Below are 24949 nucleotides of genomic sequence, written 5' to 3'. Positions count from 1 at the left end.
ATGTATGATTAATCAATTTAATTAAATCTTCGTCATCCAGTGGAACTGCACTAAACATTTACTAAGAAATTTAAAAAAATTATGTAATTATTATAAAAAAACAAAATTTTGAAAAAGACCCAGTACTCGATCAGGGAACTAGTACCCGATGACTCATATATTTGTATTAAGGAAATTACATAGTTGTTGCAACAGCTGCTGTAGTTGAGGCTGTATTTTAGTCCAGGAAACTTCGAAATAGTAGACATTGTCAAAAGCTGGTGCAAATTTGATTAAAAGTTGATAAGAAAAAAAACAAAATCCTTTTTTTTGTATGTATAAAAAATGGCGAAATTTACTGAAATTTATAAGGATCCGCAACTGAAATAGAAAGACATATGTACCTACAGCTGGACTGCTTTCATTCATACCGCAGCTGTATGTACTCTTCTTCTTTTATTTCAGTGGCACATCCTTATAAAAATTCAGTAAATTTAAATGATCTATTACGTGTTATTTTTTATAGATAAAAAAAAAATTTCTTAAACTTTTTAATGTGAATTTTTTCCTCTACAACTTTGTTCGAAAGTCTTTCACAAATTTTTCTTGTTCATGAAATATTTGCAAAGAATCTGTTTGTGGGGGTGTTTTTATTTTTTTCTCATCGGCCGTAGAGATGATAACTTTTTTATTTCGGGTGATATCATAAACCTTTTACCAAATTTACACCAATTTTTGAGAATGTCACCTATTTCGAAGTTCCGACTGGACTAATTTATGTAGTACTTTCTTACATGGAGTACTCGCTACTACAATATTATGCACAGAAGTAAATAGATAGTACTGGTTATTGCTCTGCGCAGAAATCGACGAAAATATAGGGACAAATACATTTTAAAATGACCGATTCATATCAGAACAGGAGTCATTTTCAACATGTACTATTACTTTTAAAACAGTAACCATTGATGTATTACACAGTACATAAAACATATGACTACTTACTGATAAAATAATCACCGTTCATAATTAGGAAAAAATTCAAACCTCTCAACACAGCTCTTGTTGCTGTATAGAATGCGAAAGTCTACACGTAGTTCTCATTAACATCCAGAACAGTACTCAATCCTGTTCTGACATGAACTGTTACTAAATTCTTATGCGTTTCTAGTGTCAAGAATAGTAAAGACACATATTAAAATGTATTTTTCCTTAGATTTTTCATCGATTACTGCGCAGAACAGTAACCAGTACCATCTATTTTTTTTTCCATAATATATTTATTAAATATAGATATACAAATACATAAAGTCATCGGGTACTAGGTCTTTTACCTTAATACGTAAAAATAAACGTATTATTTTCCGTTTTTTTTCAATGCAGTCTACCCGGGTCGAAAAATTTGATCTGTTTAAAATCAAATAAAAATTTTTATTTAATTTAATTTATTTAAAATGTGAAATTTAATCTAGTTTTGCCCGTACTTAGTATAAATACCATTCATTGCCACTGCTCCATTTTTGGACATGAAACTTTATTTTAATCAATGAAAAAGTATGAAATAAAATTTTCATTGCAACAGTGTGATAGAATTTTTTTTGTAAACATTTTTAAAATTAATTATGTCATTGCGTCTTTTATAAAATACTCTATGTAAATTTTTCAAGTCTCCAAATCTGGCCCTGTGGCCAAAAACTCTACTCTATATATTCTTATTTAGACTATTGTCAGACATTTTAAATAATTTTTAATCTGGTTTCAGTCGCCTCTACATCAAAATCAAATTTTCTTTCTCACAATATTTTTTTATTATCCAAACTGAAGTAAGACTTTCTGTTTATGATTTTGTAGTCTTCGATCTTCTTTAGATAAAAATCACCTTAAAATTTTAAAGACATCAACTAGTTTAAATACAGAGCAATGAGTTAAAAAAAAATTTAATTTGACAAAAATAATGTCAAATTTTTCGACCCAGGTAATACAGGATTTATTTATCTTTTGGATAAAATAGTGTTATTTACTTTTAAATACCCGGGCCCGACTGTCTACCGAGTAGAATGATAATGATTACCTATTATTATTACATGGATACATATAAATAATATTAATAATAATAATAATAATAAATATAGTTATTGATCCATGTTTAATAACTTACTCATGGATCGCAATTCACTCAAAGACTGAAATACATATTCATAGTAGATTTACATCAGAGTTTTTACAATTTTAAAAATAATAAATAAATAGTTACAACAACGTACTAAGTCGATTAGATATTTTATAACTCGATTTTATACTTTAAATATTTATTTATGATATTTATGTATCAACTGATACTGATGATATTGATGCTAAAGTTTACAATTTTAATTATCGCACTTACTTTTTTATCTGATGTTCTCCCAATTACATTCCTGTTAATTATGTAGGATATTTTTTTTTAAATATCAATATACATATATATATTTATGTATGAAGTATATTATTAATATTACGAGTAGTTTTTTAAATTTCTTCTCGCTTTTAATTGTAAAGTTAATTATTGAATACGTTGGGTTTATTTTAATTAGATTTAAATTTATTGTCGACTAGTTTTATCGAAACTTCCAATAGAATATTCAAATAAATGAGCTCCCGCAGTTATTACCACTAGTACAATAATGTGCCAATACATTGACAGCTGAAGTTTGTAATTGAATCCAGATAAATATTTAAACAATATTGATAATCAAGCTTGACATCCGACTTCAACAATCAATAAAACCTCCATATTTAATTGAAATAATATATAAATATATATATATATTAAATTAATTAAATCTAAGTAAAAAGTATGATACAATCCTACAAGACATTTTAATTAATTTTTAAAAATACTAAAGAAAAAATTCGAGGAAAATTTTTTAAGAAAATTGTTTACATTTTTTAATTTATTTTTGAAAATTTGATGATGCAAATTACCGTCATTTTTATGTTTAGTCAGATAAATTGACTGGCAAATGATATGGTCAATTTTTCGGTCATTTTTTTAAAAATAAGTTTCTAGAATTCGTAAAAAGTCTTCACTTCTATTTAAATGTCAAATGATAGTAAAAAACTTTCGGTCAATTTTTTATATTAAATGTACAAGTACTTGCAATTGTAAGTAAACTACAAGTCGTATCACTCAATATAATGACCGATTTTTTTTTTAAATTCATAAAAAATTTATCATCACTTCTATTTAGATGTCAAATGACAGTAAAAAATTTTTCGGTAAATTTTTCATAAAATAATGTTCCGGGTAAAGTTAATTTTGCGCGGGAATCGCGATTAGTTTTAAGAATAGAATGTTAGTCAATTTTTTGTTTGTTAATTGACGTCAATTGTTTGAAGATTTCTCTACCTTACATGACTACACTCTTATTAAGAAAAATGATTTAATCCATGCTAAGTGTATATCTATATATCAGTCAATTCGAATTGTTTTAAATCAATTCAAATTGTTTTGAATCATTTCAAATCATTTTTCTTAATCAGGGCACTGATGTAAAAATATGACTTTACATAATTTTTTGTCAATGCAATCACTAAAAATAAATTTTATTTAAATTTACAAAAATAATTGAATCGTTTATTTGAGAAACCCCATAAGTCATGTTTTTTCGAAATTGGGTTTTTTGCATTTTTGGGTTTTTTGGATGTCCCCCCATAGAAATTAATGAAAATATCCATCAAATCAGTGGTTAAAAAACAACTAACGGGGTTAATGAAATTTTATTTGATTGAGAAACCCCATAAATCAATGACTTATGGGGTTTTTCAAATAAACATATGCAGTTTTAGTTTTATAGAAATAATTTTTCCTTTTTTATTTAAAATTCGCGCTTTTTTTGGAAAAAAGATAATATGACTAATTAAAATATTTTAATCAATTATTATTTTTTGTAATTTCTGAGTTGCAGAGTTTAAATATATATTTTATACTTCATTTTATCAGTCTAATAAATTATTTGAGTGGAAAAAATAAAAAAACAATGATTTTATAACTTTTTCTTCCGTTTGGTTGAAAAACCCCATAAGTCAATCAACTTTAAATAATTTTTTTAAGTAGTTTCAATTAAAAATTTCAATTTTTCTTGTTTGAATATTTTTCAGAGACGCTAAAATTATTCTCTTCAATTATTTATTTTTTATTTCAATGCAAGTTTTTCCAGACTAACGTTTTTTGTGTTTCCTGAAAAATTTTGTATTCTTGACTTATGGGGTTTCTCAAATAAACGATTTAATCATTGACGATAAATTAATTTTTCTTGTCAGTTCGCTATAAAGTGAATTTAAAAAAAAACTTTTTTCATACTTCAATGAAATTTATTTTGTATAAAATCAAGAGCTATACATAATTAGTATTAATTTTTTTGAATAAATTAAAATTATAAAATTAATTTAAATTTTCCGCAATTTAATATACTTATGACACTTCAATACAAAAAATAAAAAATTACTTCTATGAAAATTTTTACTAATCAATCAACAAATAAATTATTTTCTCTCAGAAAATCAATCGATTATTTTTCCGCGAATTTTTTTTCTTTAGTATTTTAATAAATTATTTGAATTATTTTTTTTAAATTTTTCTTTGAAATTTTTTTTTATTGAAATAAGTCAGTTGGGCCCGTGAAAAAAAAAAACGAAACAGTCTGACTCAAATTATCCGTAACAGTAAAACTGCCAATCGCAAAATACAATTAAAATGTATGATTATTTATCAGTTTATAAATTATTATTAATTTATTAATTAATAATAATAATTTCATACCCACATATATACATTAGGGTCATTCAATAAATAACAAATTTTTTTTTCTTCTCTCAAACAGGTTTTAAAGTTTCATTTAGATAAAAAAAGACGCCTGTGAACATTAAAGCTCTTAATCAACATTAAGAGGTTCCGCATTGCACTTTTCTATTTTCCATAAGAATAACATGGAAAAATTTTTTTTTGCATGTTCTGATTTTTGTAACTAGCTAACGATGCATCATAGAAAAATCAACAGGCATATTTTTGTAGGGAATTGAATGCTCTACAGAAAAAGTCTCTTATCATTTTTTGATAATTCCATTTGTTCAAAAGTTATTCGAGGTTGAAGTGGAATTTATATGAAATTTTGAGATCTTTTTACTTTTCCGGCGAAACTATCAAACTTATCACAAAATATCATAGGACCTTTTTTATAGACAGTTTTATTTCCTACAAATTATTACTGATAAAGTTTTTTTGAATTCCGCATTGTTTTCTAGTTATTATTTTAATCTCAAGTTCTTAAAATCGATCAGAAGATTGTTTTTTTTATGAGCTTGAGATTAAAATGGAAATAACTAGAAAAGAATGCGGAATTCGAAAAAACTTTATCAGTAATAATTTGTAGGAAATAAAACTGTCTATAAAAATGGTCCTATGATATTTTGTGATAAGTCTGATAGTTTCGCCGGAAAAGTAAAAAGATCTCAAAATTTCATATAAATTCAACTTCAACCTCGAATAACTTTTGAACAAATGGATTTATCAAAAAATGATAAGAGACTTTTTCTGTAGAGCATTCAATTCCCTACAAAACTATGTCTGTCGATTTTTTCTACTGTACATCGTTAGCTAGTTATAAAAATCAGAAGATACAAAAAAAAATTTTTCCATGTTATTCTTATGGAAAATAGAAAAGTGCAATGCGGAACCTCTTAATGTTAATATTAAGAGCTTTAATGTTCACAGGCGTCTTTTTTTATCTAAATGAAACTTTAAAACCTGTTTGCGAGAAGAAAAAAAAAAATTTGTTATTTTTTGAATCACCCTAATATACATATATATATATATATATATATATATATATATATATATATATATATATATATATAAATATACACCATATATATTTATTTTGCCATTGAAAAACCAAATTTGTAAACAAATGTATGTATACCATTACAAAAATTCTGCGAATTTAGAGTGCGAGAGTGACCCATTAGAATATAAAAATAACAATTAATAATAATTATTATCATATATTATCAATATTTAAAAAATACGTTATTTATATCGCTTTGTATATGGTTTTTTTAATTTGGTATAGTACTATTAATTATTATTAATAAATTACTATTATTATTATTAATTAATAAATAAATAAATAATTATAATGATGATGATGAAGATTGAGCTAAAATGTTTGCGTTATAGAATTAAAATATTTAGCTTATGCTTCGTCAGCTATTTACGTACTTGGATCTAATCAGAAAATGAGAATATTCCGACGAGACGGTTTAAAAAAAAAAAAATTAAAAAAAAAAGACAAAAATAATAAATAATAATAATAATTAAAAAATAGATTTATGTTATTTTTAATACCGGAAGATCTTATAGACATTCTTGCTGTAGATCTTATTTATTTTGGCTACTTGCCTTGTACACTTGTCTTCTATTTATTTATTACTGTTATTATTATTATTATTATTATTATTATTATTATTATTATTAAATTTTTTTGTTATCTTAGATAACTCAGCTATTAAAACCGTCTCATTATTGATATAATTCATAATTAGCGATATAATAATTTAAAAAAAAAAATAATAATAAATAATGAAAGCATGGGTTACCAAATTACTTACAAGATTTAAAAATAAAAATTTAATTTCAGTCGTTTTATATTTATTTATTGTTACCCGGTCAACTCTTGCCGTTGATTAATTTTTTCAATTGTTATTCATTATATTATTTCAACTCATGTCTATTTTTATTGTCATTATTAATTATTAATTATTGATTATTATTATGATTAATTAATTAGTTAATAATTATTCCATTTTATTAATGTATAATACCCTGTAAATAAAAGGTGTAAATGATTATGAAAAATAAGAATTAAAATAACAAAACTTATATTGAGTATTTGTAATTTTTAACTTCCCGCTTAAAAAATCGATGATTTTCTGAATTTTCGGGAAGTTATTGGTTTCACCCCGATTTTCGAAAATCGAGTTTTCATCAGATGTCGACGTTTTGAGATCCTAAGAAGCTATTCTGACTATTTTCAGAAGGATTTCCGGGTATCTGTATGTGCGTGTGTGTGTGTGTGTAAGTCTAAGTGTAAGTGTGGGTGTGGGTGTGTGTATGTATATGTGTGAATGATCTATAACTTTTTAACTAATGAATCGATTTGGAAGCTTAAGGCGGCAATCGAAAAAGCTTGTTGGCCATCAATTTTTCGGGAAACTTCACATCATTTGATCAAATAGACTCGAAAATATTACGAGACAGATTGCAATCACCCTACGGCACAGGCTACGAAACAGATTCGAGACAGATTGGAGACACGTTACGAGACACGTTACGGCCCGTGACTGCAAAACAAAAAAAATGTTTCGCCTTCGAGATGAGTTACAGTAGCTCACAATACAAAATTAGTCATCTGATGCTTTGGACCTGCACCAAATTTTTTTTCGAGTAATCAACTTCCTCTAAATGTGTTCTGAATAATCCGTGGGTGCAAAAACAAGTAAAAAAAATTTAACTTGTTGGATATACCTAAAGATCAAAAAGTTTTTCGCCCAACGAAAATTAAAAAAATTTATGTAACTTCACTGCTAGGGAATAATTGAAAGTAACTGCAATTTTCGACTGACAGTAGCTCTTACGCGAAACATTTTAAAAATCTAGATCCAGTATATCTTTTACTTTTCATTTCGTTTCTTTATTTTCATTTCACGAAAAACGATCCGATCTTCAGGTACATCTTGTTGAAGAAAAAAATTCTTACGTAACTTGAGATGAGTTACAGCATCTCACTGCTATCATCACAAAAGTGGACATGTCAGGGTCCGACTCTTCAAGTTTTTATTTTGGGTCTTTGACTGGCAAACAGTTTTTAAACTTCTGTCATGTCAAAATGAAGTTTCGAGTCGAAATTTCGAACGTGAATTGAACATTTTGAACGTATTAAACATTTAAAATGCATGAAACTCAATAATTTTCTTTTCAAAATCTGCATTTTTTTGCTACGCCTTCATCACACCAGTATCTGCCTTAATAGTCAGAAGGGCGTACTAAAAAATTTTGTGGACTTGACGTTATTATAATCCAGGAGTACAAAATTGATGAAAAAAATTTTTTTTTTATGCTTATATTTCCTTATTGTATGTCTAAATAAGTTTTAGTTACGTTTTGGATTCATGATAGTCTAATCTACGTTTTGAAAAAGTTAAAAACAGTAAATTTAATTTCCAAAATGTGCAATTTAAGCTTGATATTTTGACTCGGGGTAGAATGAAAAAAAATAATGTAAACTAAAAATATGAAGGAAAGGACAATGCGGGTAATTATTTTCTATGTACGTGTTTAAGTTTATTATTATTAAATTAAATGTCGCACACACACATTAAAAAAAAAAAAAGAAATGTAAATATGCGTGTGTGCAGTACAGCGAGTGTTGTGTGTACTAGGTAATACCTAATGATATAATAGAATATTAATATTCATACAATAATATATATTTTATTTTATTTTATTTAAAACTTTTTATCAAATTTATCGGGGTGAGTTTCTTAAGGACACTTGCGTTAATTTTCAAAACGTGTTAAATCACACTGATTAATTTGTTCTCACCTTGACGTTTGTTTCTTTGTTTTTTCTCACTGTTACTGTTTTAATTTTTTATAAAAATAAAATAGTTTACTTTTTTTTATTTATTTATTTAGCTTTTTTTTATAAATCCAGGGACGATCCGTTTCATTTATTTACTTTTTTCGTCTCTACGATGGAAAAGAAAAATATTATAATAATAATAATAATTAATAATTAGTAATAATAGTTAATAATTAACAATTATAATAATAATAATAAAATATATATTGATCGACCCAAAAATTTTGGTCAGTTACAATTAAGCTTTTGTGTTCACCCTCATTTTAATTAACTTTTTATTTTTTTTATCAAAGTATTTTATTTCTTCTTAATAATATAATTTATTTTTTTAAACTTTGTATCCTTTTGTTCTCGATGACTCGTTTCCTTTTTAAAATTAATTTTATTTAGCGTTTTAATTTTAAATTATTAAATAAATAAATCGATTTGTGTTTTCAGTACACATTAAATCGAGTACATCAAGGATAATAATAATAATATTAATAATTTATAATAATAATAATAATATTAATAATGAATGAAAAGATGTTTGATAAATGGAGGCATTTATTTTTGGAAATAAAGATGTTGATAATAAATTAGTTTAACTCCTGCCTCGATTCCTGGACCAGGTAAACTTGTGATCCGGGTACAGTCGATGTGGTGACGAAGCTGCGGTGTTTAGCGCGGATCAGGGTTAGATTGCTCTCAGCAGTATCGGCGCGATCTTCGGCAGCCTCAAGTTCCCTCTGGAATCGCCGGACTCGGGTCACACTCTGTTGGGACATTCCTTCTTGCTCCTGAAGTTGTCTCTTGTAGATCGAAACCTTCTGCTGAGCCTTGTCCAGAGATTCTTGTAGCAGAGCAATGTTCTTCGAGTCCTCCTCGACCTGGATCATAACTTCTTTGATGTTGCGCTCCTTTTTACGGAGGATCTTAACTGTTTCTGCGTGTCGGCGCTTCTCTTCATCTAGCTCCAGTTCCAAGTCGCGAATCTGAAAAATTTTTTATTAAATTAGTTTTTGCATACGAAACTAGTTTTTTAAAACTGATTAAGTAATGTTGTTACTTACCCGTGATTCAAGTTTGCTGATAATACGTTTGCCGCCGACGATTGCGTTGGCTTCAACTTCCTCAAGACGTACGGACACATTTTTAACTTCAATTTCCAATGACTTCTTGATTGATTCGATCTTGACAATACGCTCTTGTTCTTCATGTAACATTTCGACAGTGTGTTTCAACTCTGTTTGCACACGCTGGTATCTCTCGTCGCTAATTCTTAATTCCTTGGTAACTTCTTCGTAGTCACCAGCAAGAGCTGCCAATTCTTGTTCAAGTTTTGATCTTGCTGAAGATAAGTTTACGTTCATTGTTGTCAACTCGTTGATACGGCTTACCGACTCTTCATATTGCTGCTCAACATTCCTCTTTGCGCGTAGTGCCTTTAAATTATTAATCATTTATTAATTACATCCATTTGTCATACTTTGCATACAGTCTAACTACATTAACTCGTAGTCTACAGAGAAACGGAAATTTTCGGGAAATTATGACTTATCGAATGCCAATTTTTTTTTTTTTTTTCAGAGAGCGAACTACTACACATGCGCTCTTACATTACATGTACGATACATACACGGAGAAAAAAATTAAGTCATTTTTACTAAATTTGAAAAAAAAATTACAATGTGAGAAGTAATCTCGAAACGTTAAAAAAAATCAAAACTTGTACAAAACTCAAAGTAAAAATTGCAACATATTATTTAGAATAATGATTTCTGTTGATTATAAAAATTATCCAGATAGTAATTTTAACAATTTCAAATAGTAATTTTATCTCCCGGATTAGCAATTTGTCTTACCGACATTCTAAAATGTACAGTACCTACGTAGAATTAGATTGGAGATGTAATATTTATCAGCTACGAAACAAAAATTGCGACTAATGTGTTAACTTTTAATAATTCTAATAACAATTTCTACTTTTTGTAAGATTGAACTATTTTTATGTGAATAAGTAAATATTGATTTTTTCCAAGCGAAAATTTAACGAAGCTGTATTGTAATTATTATAAGTGAAAATTACAATCTACGTAGTAATAATTAAAATAAAAAATTAAATTTCAACAAAACGTAATTTTTTTTATGGATTGTAATTTTTTATTTGAGATAGAAAATTTTTCATTGAGATTGTAGTTATTATTTAATTTTAAGCTGCATTTTTTTCCGTGTATCTATAAATTGATAGATTGAGGGGGTTCCGAGTTAATGGAATCCGACTGAATGGACTTTGACTGTATCTATTATTTATTATTTTTATTTAAAATATCCACCAAAAATAAATAATAAATTTTCTTTCTTTCAATCATTAAATTAATTTTTTTTTTTAAATAAATTTAGAAATTTTTTTGCACACTAAATATATAAATATTATTTAATATTTAAAATACTTACGGATTCATAGTTGCCGCGAATTTCTTCAGTTTCGGCAGTCAATGATTGAAGTCGGCGTTGACTTATTCCCAATTGATCGAGTGTAACTTGCAATTGACGTTGTACTTCATCATAATGAGCTTGCAATTCCTTAAAAAAAAAATATTTATTATTTTACCCTGCAGACAAATAGCAAAACAATAAATACATACTGTCAAAGTGAGCGATTGCTTCTTAATAGTTTTCTGCAGATCGATATTATTCTTATTAGCAACGTCCAATGACAGTTCCAATTCAGTGATCTGTATCTGTAACTTCTTCTTTATACGAACGACTTCAGTTTTCAATTTAGTTTCAGCTTCAACCACGCGGGCATTAAGTTGTTCAATTTCAATGCTGGTCTGCTTGCTAATTAATTTGTTAAATAAAAATTAATAATTAACTAAAATAAAATGTTTAAATAAATTACCATGGATAGACTTTAGACAATAAAAAATAATAATAATAATTTTTTAGTTTGGGCTACCTCTTGTCTATGAAATAATTGCTAGACTTTATTTCAAGTTCCTTTAATTCCTGGGACAAATCATCCAAAGGCGCAGTCAATCTAATTTCTTCGTCTTTCAACAATTTAGTACGATCCTCCATCATTCTAACGTGATCACGCTCATCCCACATAGCTTGCATCGCTTCCCGTTGGTATTTTCTGATATCCGCTAGCTCTGTTGTGCCGGATAAATTTTTCGCCGACTCAGCTCTCAATTCGAATTCAATAGCTCTCGCGGATTTACCACGTAAACGTACGCTGTGCTCTAATGCCTGTTTAACGTGTTTCATTTTTTCATTGTTTCTTACTGTTTGCACCATCAAGTCGGCCATTGTCACGTCCAGCGGTATCGGGCGTTCGTTTCTTTTAGATTTTGTTGTCTCTTCAATATTCGTCGGAAGTATTTCTTTTGTTACGTGGGTTGCTTCCACAGCTTTTTTCAAACTAAAGTCCGAGCGCTTTGCTATCTTTAAATTAAACAGTATTCAATACTTAATTGTTGTTATTATTATTAATTATAATAGTTTTATTAATTTTTATGGGGTAAAAAAAATAGTTGAGGAAAGTTTAAAATTTAATTTGAATGTATTTCCGCGCACAAGCTTTAACAAACGCTACTGGTATGAAAGTACTTGAGGAAGCTGGCCTGTTCCCCGGACTACAAAATTAGATATTTAAAAGGTCAGCCGTCGCCAAGTTGCCCGCACCAATCGTCATCAATTTTTCCCCGTCTTTCTCGTCTTTATTTTCTTTACAATTACTTCTCCCACTCTTTTAAATTTATTACCGATCTATTATTATTGTTATTAATTATTAACTATTAATAACTTATACATGACAACTTTCAAAATAATTATGCATGATAGTTGACAAAAATTCGTAAGTCAAAAACTAATTGACATTATGCGTGTAAATTTTAAATTTAATTTTAAAATTAAAAACTTTTTTTTTTTTAAATACTTGTCTGATTTTTTAATTCACTTATAAATTTTAAGTGAAAGCAAAATTTAGAATAATTATGATCCTGAAGTTAGCAGACAATTAAGAATTTTTTTATTTTTTTCTTTAACAATTTGAATTTTTAAAAAACAAAGAAAAATATGTACATGTAAAAAATTTAAAAAACTAAAGGTGTAATTTTTTTATTTTTTGGAATTTATCAGTTTATTAAGAATTCAAAAATTATTTGACGGCCAATTTCAGTATCATGAATAATTATGTCCTGATAGTTGATAAAAGTCAAAAATATACTGATGTTATGAGTGTGTTTTAAATTTAATTTTCAGATTAAAATTTTTTTTTTCAAATTGAGAAATCATTTTTTTTATCCCTGTCTTATTTCTTTAATTGGCTTGTAAATTTTAAGTGAGAGCAAAATTAAAAGTTGAATTTTTGATTTATAAAAAAACAAAATTTAAAACCTTTTTTGAAAAAAAATTTTTTTTTTATCTAATATCAAGTTTTTGAAAAAATTTACTCCTAATTTCTACAAAAAAAATTTTAATTCTGTAAAAAAAAAAAAAAAAGTCAAAAATTTAATGATGTAAAAAAAATTTAATAAAAAATTTTGTTTTCTGTTTTTTGTAAAAATTTTTCGATTAATTGACTGCCAAAATATATTCTTTCAAAAGATTACATAAGATTTATAATAAAAAAAAATAATAGAATGAAAACAAAATTCCGTAACGTCACTGCACTTGGCAATATCATAGCGCATTCCCGAATAATTATTCACCAATTAATTAGTCATACATTAAAATATTAACTAATTAAATACCTTAAAATGAGACAGATGATCTTTGGCATGTTCTTCCGCCTCAATGGCGTGTTGGATTAATTCGTCGGCTGTGTAAGGTAATACGCGTTTTCGTTCCCACAAAAACCGTTCATCAGCCCATGGCATTTCTGGATACTGGGGATCTTTAACAATCTTACGATTTTTCTGATCAATGTAATCGATCATCGGCTGATAATAATTAATCCCACAATTGTAATTGTTTTCGTAAACTGTCGATGGCTGATTTCGCTTCCATTTGGAATTCAATGGCATTTGAGAAAATGGTACATCACCCATTTTAAATAAAATTTTATCTTATTATAATTATTATTATAGTAAAGTAAAAATATTGAAATGCGCAGCTATTAAATTTATTACTGATAACTGATTACTAATTGATTAATAAATCCTAAAGGCACTTGGTCGAGGAATGAACGCGAGGATCTGATTGATAAGTCGATTGGTTTTGATTGTTGATGGACTAGTGCGTTGAGTATCTTTTGTAGTTTTTTTTCAGGTTACTCCATCCAGAATGTGTTAATGTGTGATTACTCTGTTCGTAATGAGAACGACCAATCAGCACCGCTAATAAGTAGATCGAGCTTGCGGGTATTGTATATTATTAGAGAGCTGTACTAGATAATATAATACCGAGGTGTCGATGATTGGCGAGGCAAACTGTCGAAGATTTCCCCCAGCAATCAACATTTAGTTTTAACTTTGTCATGTTTAGTGACTGATTTGACTTATTGATAAGTCACGTGGATTTATCAGATCACGTGCTAAAGTTTCTTGAACGAGTTCAGTTTTCTTCATCTCTGATTTAATTTGTAGACTTTCACTTGATTCCATTAATATGGAAATTTAAATTTAAAAAAAAAGAAAAATAAAAAGTAAAGATGGTTTTAAATCATCAATTAAATTGCCATTGTCCTTGAATAAATTGGTATTAAGAAATCGACGATTGATCTAGTGAGGTAGGCCATGGTTATAAATTAAAAATAAATTTATTGCGTAATTGCTTATAAAAAATTTAAATGAAAAGTCTATCCATGATGAATAATTATTATTAAAATTATAATTAAATTGATTAAAAAATAACTTACCGGATTGATTCTATTTCTTCATCCTTTTCAGAAAGACGACGCTCAGTTTCATGACGAAGTTGACTGAGTTCAGCTGACAAACGCTGGGATCGTTGTTCTTCGACCTTGCGACCCTGAAATCGATTAATAAAATATTAGTAATTATTTATTTATAATGTAATATAATTAATGCAATGATTCATTACAGCTTCGGCTTCTTTGTAAGCGGCTGCTAATTCTTCACGTTCATTCTCCAGACGACGAAGCTCAAGTTCCAATTCATGGAGACGTCGGTTCATGTCAGCTAGCTGGTTCTTAGCGTCAGTTAAATCATCTAAAATAAATTAATTTATTTTTAATTTTATTAGGGGAGGAAAGGAGGCAAAATGGGGTACTTAAGAATGTACTAAGTTCTTTGAATGTTAAATCTTTTTTTCATTGATATTTAAAGTAAATAGAAAAAAATTTCGGCTGTCGTTAAAAAAAATTTTCACTTTTGCGGGGAGAATGGGTACTCTCTAAAAAAGTGAAAAAAAAAAATTTCTGGATATTAAATAAATTAAATTTTCTTGTAAGTAATTTACGTAAAAAAAAATTTTCACATAATTGGATGCAAAAGAAAAAAAAATTTTAATAGTTTTTATCATAAAACAAAAGTCATTAATATTTTTCGACTGACAGTGTCAGTCTGACACTTTAAACTTTTGAAAAAGTTTAAATTACTATTTATAATTAACTTCAAAGTTAAAGATTTAAGTTAATTTTAATTCCGAAGAAGATATTTTTAAAAAAGCAATTATACATTCTTTAAAATAATAGATTAAAAAATTATAAAAAGTTAATTAAATTTCAAAATTTCAAAATTGTAAATATTTTGAAATTGATTATTGAAATACATCTGAAGTAATTTGACACTGAGAGTTCTTTTATTGTAAATTGATAAGAAAAAAAATCAAATTGATTGTATACTATTTTTTTATAAAAACAAAATTTTTCAAAAACGGTAAAGCTCAAATATATTTACAAAAGTCTCTAAAATATTTAAAAAAAAAAAAATTTTATAGTTTTTATCATAAAACAAGTCATTAACATTTTTCGACTGACACAAGATTTTTGAAAAAGTTTAATTACATACTTTAAATTGTTAATTTTTTTATTTGTTAATGACTATTTATTATTAACTTCAAAGTAAAAGATTTAATTAGTTTTAATTCCAAAGAAGATATTTTTAAAAAAGCAAATATGTACAACTTAAAGTAATAGACTAAAAAATTATTAAAAGTTAATTAAGTTTAATTTTGTACTATTTTTTTACAAACAGAATTTTTTGAAAACGGTGAAAAAAAATTCAAAATAATTTTCAATTATATTTACAAAAGCGATTTTGGAATATTTAAAAAAAAATACTTTATAAAATTTTGGGGGTACCCCCCCCCCTTCTTTCCTATTTTTATTTTTATTTGTCCAGTTTTTATAATCAATTTTGATGAGCTTAAATAGTTGGGAAAGTTAATGCTTTTGAATAGAGATCGAAGGTATTGGAATCGTAGGAATACTAAAGGGAATTTCTCTCTTCAGGTTTAATAGACATTCCGCAATGTAACAATCTCCATTATCGGGGTTTGTTTATTGCGATACTGAGCTTGATCTATTTAAGAAAATTTATTGCTTTGATTTGAATTACTGAGTAAAGGATAATAAGAGAATAAATGATCAGGGAGAAGGGAGAAGGGAAAAGGAAAATGAGAAAAAGGAAAACTGTCAATTACATATTTAACAATTAGTATTATTTTCCTTTTCTCATTTCCTTCTCTTCTCATAATACCGGTAATAAAAAAGTTTAACTCTGGTAATTTAAAATTCTTACTCTCGCGCCATCTATCGGAATCTTTTTGTTGAAAGCTTTTGTTGTGTAATTGAATTTAAAATATTTAAATACTTAGAGGAGTTTTCAAAGTTGTTCATTATAAATAACCTACGCATATTATAGGAAAAGGTAATTATTGTTCGTGAAGTTTGTAAAAGTTTTAAAAAGAAGAAATTATAGGGGAAGAGGTCACACGAAATTGAGTTGACGTAATTTAAGGTTAGCTTTGGATTATTGAAGCTCTGAGTATTGGGAAACAATCCTTGGAGACTGGAATATTTGGAAACTCTAATTTACTGCAAATACTCTAAGGTAAGTCTATAAATTTGTTAAATTTATTATTTTTAATTTGTATCATTTATTTAAATAAATGTTACGATAAATTTTTACTGCCATTAAAGTTTTTAATTATTTGAAAGGAAAAAAAGAGTTTTTAAAGAATATAATGCAGGAAAATAATTTTTTGTAAATTCTTTTAAATTCTTATTTTCAACGATGACAAAAAAATTATGATGCTGAAGTTAGCAAACATCTTAAAATTTTTTTTTTCAACAATTTAATTTAATAAAAAAAAAAAAATAAAAAAAATGCAGGTAGAAAATTTAAAAAAACTATAGGTGCAATTTTTAAAAATATTTTTTTTCTTTTTAAATTTATCGTTTTTAAAAAAATTAAAAAACTGTTGGACGTCAGCTACTTCAGTATCATAAAAAAAAATAGTGAGTGTGAATATAGCAGACATCAGACAAATTTAAAATTATTAATAAATAGAGTAAATAATTAATAAAATTAAATTTAAAAAATTTTGAAATTAATAAGTGCGTTTTTTATAAATATTATTTTTTAAATTATTTACTCTATGTATTTATAATTTTAAATTTGTCTGATGTCTGCTATATTCACGCTCATAAAAAATTATGATGCTGAAGTTAGCAAATAATTAAAATTTTCTGACTTTTATTTTCAATAATTTAATTTTAAAAAAACTAAAAATATGCACATGTAGAAAATTAAAAAAAACTACAGGCTTAATTTTGTGATTTTTTTTTTAAATTTATCATTTTTAAAAAAATCCAAAAATTAGTAGATGTCCGCTAATTTTAGGATTATAAAAAATTTATCTTCAATATTCATTACGCGGATTTTAAAATTGATTTTCTATTAAGACTTGAGTCAAAAATCTTTCTTCTAATGACAGGTAATTTAATTTAATATATGAAAATTTTAAAAAATTATAAAGTACTAGGATAAAAATTTTTAATTTTCGCGGGAAATTTAAAACTACTTTGCTGTTTTTTTGTCAATTTGATAATTACTATAAAAATTTCATGACTTTTTGTCATCAGATTGAAAACAAAATTTATTTTATATTTTTTTCTGTCAGTTGATGAAAAAAAAAAATTGTGGTTTCTCTAGGAATAATTACCTCCAAGTTTCTTGTTTTCACGTGCAAGTTGTTCCTTAAGGTCACGTGTTTTCTCCAACTCAGCATTGCATCTCATAAGCTCCTGTTGTTTGTTTCGAAGATCACGCTGACTCTGCTCATACAGAGCAACGGTCTCCTCCAATCGTGATTTCAATTCAATGTTAACCTTCTCCAAATGTTCAACGCGTTTTTGCATCTCCCGAGCAGTTCCATTGGCCTTCTCAAGATCAATTATGAGAACCTCGACCTCGGACTGCAGACGTGATTTCTGCTTCTCCAAATTGTTTATTCTAACCAAAAGATTTTCGATCTGCTCCTCCTGTTCTTGAATACGAGAAGTGAATTTACGACGAAGTTCTTCTACCTCTTCAACACGAGCGTTGGCTTCAGTTTCGTACTTGGACCGCCAGATTTGTACTTCGCCGCTGGCTTTCACCAGCTGACGTTCCAGATCCAAACGTGCCTCGGACTCCTCTTCGAGCTGAACACGGACGGACTCGAGCTCGGTCTCGACCTGGTGCAATGAAGCCTCGACCATCGCGCGTCTGCGGTCCTCGTCCTCAAGACGACGACGAGCGTCCTCGAGTTGACTGGCCAACTGACTCTTGGTGTAAACGATGCTCTCCATGTTCACTTTAAGGTCCTGGACTTCTTTGACCAATTCGATATTTTCTTGAGACATACGAGTCTTGTGGCTCGTTATGTCCACAATCGTGCGGTTCAGCTCCTCGATCTTAACATTCAACTCCGACACGTGGATCTCTAATTTCTCAATGGTCTTCATTGAGAGCACCTTCTCTTTTGTTACACTATCCAGTTGGGCTAAGAGTTCGTATACTTCTTGTTGGAATTTCGCTTTTTCTTTGTCCGCCCTATTAATTTAAAATTTTTATTTTTAATTCATTTATCAATTTGTTATTTTATTTTTACTTCGAAATAAAATTCAAATCGAATCAGATGAAATTTTTAAAAAATTTTAATTTTGTAATTTTGAAATTTAAATAAAAAATAATTAAAAGCTGCTGGTCAGGAGGAAAAATTATTCCGAGATAACTAAAGATGAACTAGTGATTAAATTTTTTTTTTATTAAAATAAAATTACTGAAAAAGGAAAGTAGTTTTCATTGGTGAAAACTTTTGACAAGTATTCCACACTGTAAAAAATCGGGAGTGGTTACGGATTTCATTTTAATTTGAATTTATTCCGTCAGAGTTTTAGTAGTTAAATAAACTCCTATTCGAAGCGAATTTTACTTTAAAGGGATTATATAAATAAACAGTCATCCGCTCCGGGTTTAATCCGCGTTTACTCCGCAAATTTTTTGCAATGAAAGAACTTTTTTTTACGAATTACTCTTAGTTATTGTAAATATTTAAATTTCGGATAAAGTTAAACTGAGAAAAAATAAAGTGAAGTCCTATAGAAGGCAAAATGAATATCCAGAATTTTCAAATTAAAAATTTTTTTCTTTATTCTTTGAAATTGTATTTATTACTTACAATTTTTTTTCATTTTTTTCTAATGACAAATAAAATTTGTCATATTTTTTGAAATTTTAATTAACAGTTATTTTTTTCTGAATATTTAAATCGTGAATTTTTGCCGTATTTTGTTCGATGGGTTCAGATAAAAATTTTTCTCAAAATAATAATATTTTTTAATGAAAATTCTGATACGTGCAAAATTTTATTTAAAAAAAACGTAATCGATAATCGATTAACTCCGGATTTTTTGTTTTTAAATTTATCAGGAAAAATATTTCTTATGTTTAATTGGTAAAATATGCGATTTATTTATCGTAAAGTTTGAAAAAATTTGAATTTAAAAAAAATTTAGATAAATATTCATCTAAAAAAATTCGAAAAAAAACAATAACTTTTCAATAAATTCTAATCATTTTAGTCTGTAATTAAAAAAATAATATTTTCAAGCTTGAAATTGCGAGTTTTATGTCTACTATTAATATTTTTAAGCACTTGCTCAGTAACTATTTTATTGCTCATAAAAAAAAATTAAAATAACAAGTTTGAGTCCTCAATAGTTTATTCAAGTGTCTGGAATTAGTCAGAATATATTTAAAGTATATTTAATTACGTTGGTAAAAAAGATCCATCATGTTGACACTGGGTAATTATACAAAGGTCATTAACTGAGACGTTTTTGAATCTCTCATTGTGTGTTTAAAAAAAAATATGTTGAAAAAAAGTGATAAAAACATGGCATCTTTCACACGTCCACCCACGCAATCATGGAAGAGTGTAAGGTGTCGTCCGGTTGGTATTTATCTGAGTGGGGATATTCAGGCCGGTAACGTGGACTAATATGGCGCGCAGTGGGGTTGAGAATCGCTTCGCGGACTCAAGTAGTTAAAAATAGTTATAAGCCGAGTAACTGAGTACGCTAAAGTTAAGGGACCGAGATTCTGTTCGTTGATATTTCTAGATAAATTATTTAGATAATTAAATTCAGATATTTCTTTAATTATTTCATTCATTTTCTATTAAAATATTTAAATAAATAATTATCTTTGCTCATTAAGTTCAGTAAATTTATCCAAATATTTTGAAAGACAGAAAAAATTTATTTAATAAAAAAATTTTATGTGAAATCTTAAACTTAATTTTTTTAAAAAAATTTAAATTTAATAGCATCAAGTCTATGTTTAGAAAATTTTTGGCAGAACAGCCCATTTATGTATTTCAGGTGCACATCATTCCTCTCTTTATATCTCGGCTCAATTTTCTCTCCCTAACAGATTAAGTGTTTGGATAGCAGCCAGTTCCGTAAAATATCATTTTTAAAAATTAAAATATTAAAGTTTTTTTTTCTTCTGACCTGGCGCGAGCTTTTGACAGCTGGTCGATCTGGTCCTGGAAGTCGACCACGACTTCCTGGTGCTTTTTGCGCAGGTGGTGAGCTGTCTCTTCACTCTCCAGGTGAACATCTTCCAGTAATTTACGCAACTTCAAAAGCTCAGTGTCTCTCTTCTTATTTATCTCAAACTAAAAAATTTAATTTTATTAAAACCAAATAATCTATACATTTATCAAATTAAAATAAATTAAATTACTTGAGACTCAGCGCCACCCTCAGCTTCCTCAAGACGTTCAGACAGCTGGATAACTTGGACACTGAGGTCGGCACGCTCGCGCTCAATCTAAAAACAAAAAAAATAATTCAAAATAAAAATTTTGTTTATTTTTAAAAAAATATTACGCGCGATATAGAATTTCCTAAAAGTATGAGATTAGCTGGTAATCCAACATGAGAAAACGTAACTCTATTTACCCCACAAATAGCGTATTCTAAATAAAGACCAGCGTGTCTATAACCAGCTCGCTTTATTCACATTACAAATGAGCCATTTGTCAGAGTCTGTAATTATTTACAATAATCCTCCATTGTGTCGTAAGTTATTTTCCATGAAGCTTAAGATTACTCTAGCTCTAGCTCTAGTCTAGTTAACTCTAGTTTTCATTGATGATTTAACATCCTCGTCACTGTCATCATAACCATCTGCCCGGTAATTTATTTCAAACAATTACATCCGTGACTTTGGAAGTTATCTTAAATATTTCTCTTTCTTCTCTGCTCCCGTCTCTTTTATTATTTTTATTTTCATTTCTATTCCTATTGTTTTTTTTCTTTTTCGTTATTTATTGATTCCAAGGCCGATCTTTCGAGGCCATAAATTTAAAACGCATACCAATTGTACGGGTATAAAATACGTGAGACAGGAATGCACTAGTGTAAAGAGCTGCCGAAAGGCCTCATCTCAGATGCCCCAAAAATAGAGACGACGTTAGCTGGACTTTTCGACCTAGTCATATTACCCCCTCTATCTTTTTATTATTATTTTTTATTTATATAAATTATATGTCTCTCTTTTAAATTCCCCCAATTTTTTAAATAACTTTTTTATCTTTTTACATAAAAAATAATTTATCTAAAACTTACCCTTTGACGTAATTCTCTCTCGGACTCAAGATCTTCATGAAGAAGACGAATTTTGTCCTGAAAATAAAAATTTATATATTTATTTATTTATTATAAATTATTATGATAATTAGTCATATAAATATTCATATAAAAATATAAGGATAGATATTTTAAAAATATAAAAGTAGATATAGCTCAGACAAAGTTAGATCTTACGATCTGGGCTTTTACGTAATCGCAGACAAAAATATCTCCGTTGGAAGACACTTTGTTACGCGGAACGCTAGAAAATTTAGGACTCAACACCAATTTGTAAATTCAAATTCATATTTTTTTTTTTTACTCAAACATTTTCTTATAAAAATTAAATAAATAAAATGATTTATTTACTACGTCACATAGATATTTATATATTTGCGGATATTTGTCTATTTTGGTACCCAAGACTCTATCCGGTAGACATTTTCAGTCGTTCACTTTGGCTTCTCAAATGGTTGGCACTAACATCCATGGTCACTGAACTCCCGTATCACTTTTTTTTACATTTTTATTTGATTGCCTTTTATTATTTTAACAGAGTCACAATCTATCACTTCAAACACCTCCAAAAACACTACACAGTTTTGTCTCTAATACTTTTCTCTATTCTTTTTTACTTACAACTAAAAGAAAATGGGCGATAATAAATAATAAATAAATAAATAAATAGAAACAAACCTCAAGTCTTGTAAGGGCGCTAAGGTCAGCGCTGTACTCAATGCTAACATCAGCATGACCAGCACCTCCACTGCTACGATAGGTGTATTTTGAAGTTTTCGCTACAGCTGAAGACGACATTTTCAGCTTATTTTTATAAATTTATATATATTTATATATATATTTTTTTTTTCGTTTATATATTTATAAATAAGCTCTTTATTCTTTGCTCAGAGGTATTTACGGCCCCTGTCGATGGCTCTCGATGCTGATAAATGAACATAAAAAAAAGTAATTAATCGTGAATCAATAAGAAATAAAATGAAATATGAAATTTAATAATTATTGATAATTTAAAAAATAAATAAAAATTTAGGCACCGTTAGAGGGTGGATGGTTTAACAGTCGTGTGAATATTTCTTCGTGGTAACTGCCAACAAGTCGTATCTTCCACTGGGTTTCGGAGTCGACCAGCGCCCTACTCGTAGTGCGCCTACCGCCGTCGTTCGTATGGCGCGCGGCTACTTCATCACCCCGTCATAATGATCTAGCGCGCATGCGCGTTAGATCGTTGATGGTGGTGATGATGATGATGATGATGATAATCATCATCATCATCATATTTATCATTATTATTATTATTTCGCAAGCTCAAGCTTTAACAGCTTAAGTACCCTCGCAACACATCTCGGAAGTACGTCTTGTTATTTATTTTATTTTACTTTTTAAACTTTTTACTAGTCTGTAACACATTGGCCAGACGGTTGCGGAGATGCAAGGGCGAATTTACATCATTAGTAACTTGTGCATATTCTCGCTGATGCGTTTTACCGTTGATCACATTTCCAAAAACACCGCGACAACTCATCGTACGACGACTCTGCCAAAAGACTGTCGGGGGTGGAAATTCTAAATTACTTTCTCTCATGTCTTCTTCTTCTTCTTCTTCTTCTGTTTCTGCTTCTTCTTCTCCTTCCTACTGAGCTTTAAGTGTTTCTATCATCTTTCTTTTTTTTGCATTCATCATCGCACTCGTACCTTAAATTTCCTTTTTTAAAATTCATTATTACATTTAAATTTAAAATTATTGTTATAAATTTATTAATTTAAATAAACTTTCATAATTTATTTGTAAATAAAATTATTAAAATTAATAAATAAAAAAAAAATTAGAAAAATACATAATCAAGTTTTTCCCAGATCTGTTGAGAATGGTATCTTACCCCACTACTACTGAGTGTCTATAAAAGGTTGCCGGGCAATGGTGGGCTAAGATCACGTCGGCCTAGCTAAAGCTTACAAGCGTAATTTGAGATTATCTTCTTCTTCTTCTTCTTCTGCATCTACTTCTTTAACTATTCCATCATTTTCAACCCAATAAAAGTCGCTTGGAAATTTATTTAGCATGACAATAAACCAAAACATAAAATTTACCCCTTTTCACAAACCTTATCAATTATCACTCTTGTCCGTAATAAGAGTACAGTTCACTCTGTCGCTGGATCGTTAATTTCTAAATATTTTTCCATCTTCACCAAAACTAAGAATAGAACAAACCAACAAAATTGACTTACATCAACATCATAATCACAACTTCTTACATTCCATTAATCTCTTGTACTTCTACTTCTGCTTCTATTTCTACTTGGTCTTATTACTCTTATTCTTGATAATTTTAACTTCGCATGACTATTTGACTCACTCATTGTCGAGTTAAACTTTAATGTCTACATTAAATACACAATGAACATAAAATTAAAATTAAAAACTTTACTGCTACAATGCGCAATTATAAATATTTAATTGTATTAATGCTAAATAATAAAATGTTAAGTTACATGAATACGAATACGGACGAGATATCAGAGCTAGACTGACTGGTAACAATTAAGAAGAGATGGGATGGGATGGGATGGAATGGAAGTCAACTTTTTGGGGGATGACTCTGAGGAATTGTTTATGATAATAAATGTAATAAACTCGAGAGTATTATTTAAATTATGCTGGTTAAATTGGGTTAAAGTTTTAGTTGAAGATGAAGAAATAAAGCTGGTGTTCCTTCATCGGGATTTTCTTTTTCTTTCTCGGTTTAAACTTGTTCTTGTTCCTTTTATTCTTGTTAACTTTAAGGCACGCTGCCCCAATTCTCTAAATATATCATACCATCTAACTTCTGTACTATACAGTAGTGGACTTTTCGTCCCAAGGTACTCTAACTAAGATCTCCACTCACGGTCGAGTGTTTATAAACAGCTTAATCAAATTAATTCAACTCTGTGTACTATTTTTTTATTTACTTTCAATCTTTGATGATTTTATTTTAATTTACGCTTGTCTTCATTAACAAGTTGCTGTTTTTTTCACCCAGAGTTTTTGAAAATACAGACAAAATTTTGTAAAAATTGTTAAATATTTTTAAAATGAGAAAATAAATTTTTACAAAAAAAATTGCAATGACAGTTTTCTAAATGAATAAATAAATAATAAATTAGTAAATTTTTTTTAACTTTACGCTTCTCTTCATTAACAAGTTGCTT

General features: G+C 28.0%; 2 protein-coding genes across 2 annotated transcripts; both read right to left on the bottom strand.

Moving 5' to 3' along the window:
* Nucleotides 1-8346: 8346 nt before the first annotated feature.
* Nucleotides 8347-22926, bottom strand: LOC103576851 (paramyosin, long form). The gene is made up of 12 exons (XM_008557261.2): nt 22793-22926; nt 22434-22680; nt 21735-21791; nt 20848-20934; nt 20613-20779; nt 17777-18648; nt 14690-14817; nt 14505-14617; nt 11287-11482; nt 11096-11224; nt 9712-10083; nt 8347-9633 (listed from the first exon to the last, which is right to left on the bottom strand). The coding sequence occupies exons 2-12, from the start codon at nt 22551-22553 to the stop codon at nt 9238-9240; spliced, it is 2637 nt and encodes an 878-aa protein (XP_008555483.1). The 5' UTR covers nt 22554-22680; nt 22793-22926; the 3' UTR covers nt 8347-9237.
* On the bottom strand, nt 11597-13671 carry LOC128668523 (paramyosin, short form-like). Its single transcript, XM_053741676.1, has 2 exons — nt 13399-13671; nt 11597-12088 (listed from the first exon to the last, which is right to left on the bottom strand). The coding sequence occupies exons 1-2, from the start codon at nt 13669-13671 to the stop codon at nt 11597-11599; spliced, it is 765 nt and encodes a 254-aa protein (XP_053597651.1).
* Nucleotides 22927-24949: the final 2023 nt, after the last annotated feature.

This window comes from Microplitis demolitor, chromosome 1 (genome assembly GCF_026212275.2).
Source record: "Microplitis demolitor isolate Queensland-Clemson2020A chromosome 1, iyMicDemo2.1a, whole genome shotgun sequence".
Lineage (NCBI taxonomy): Eukaryota > Metazoa > Arthropoda > Insecta > Hymenoptera > Braconidae > Microplitis > Microplitis demolitor.
The sequence above is the reverse complement of the archived record's forward strand: the minus strand, read 5'-3'. Positions and strand labels throughout refer to the sequence as shown.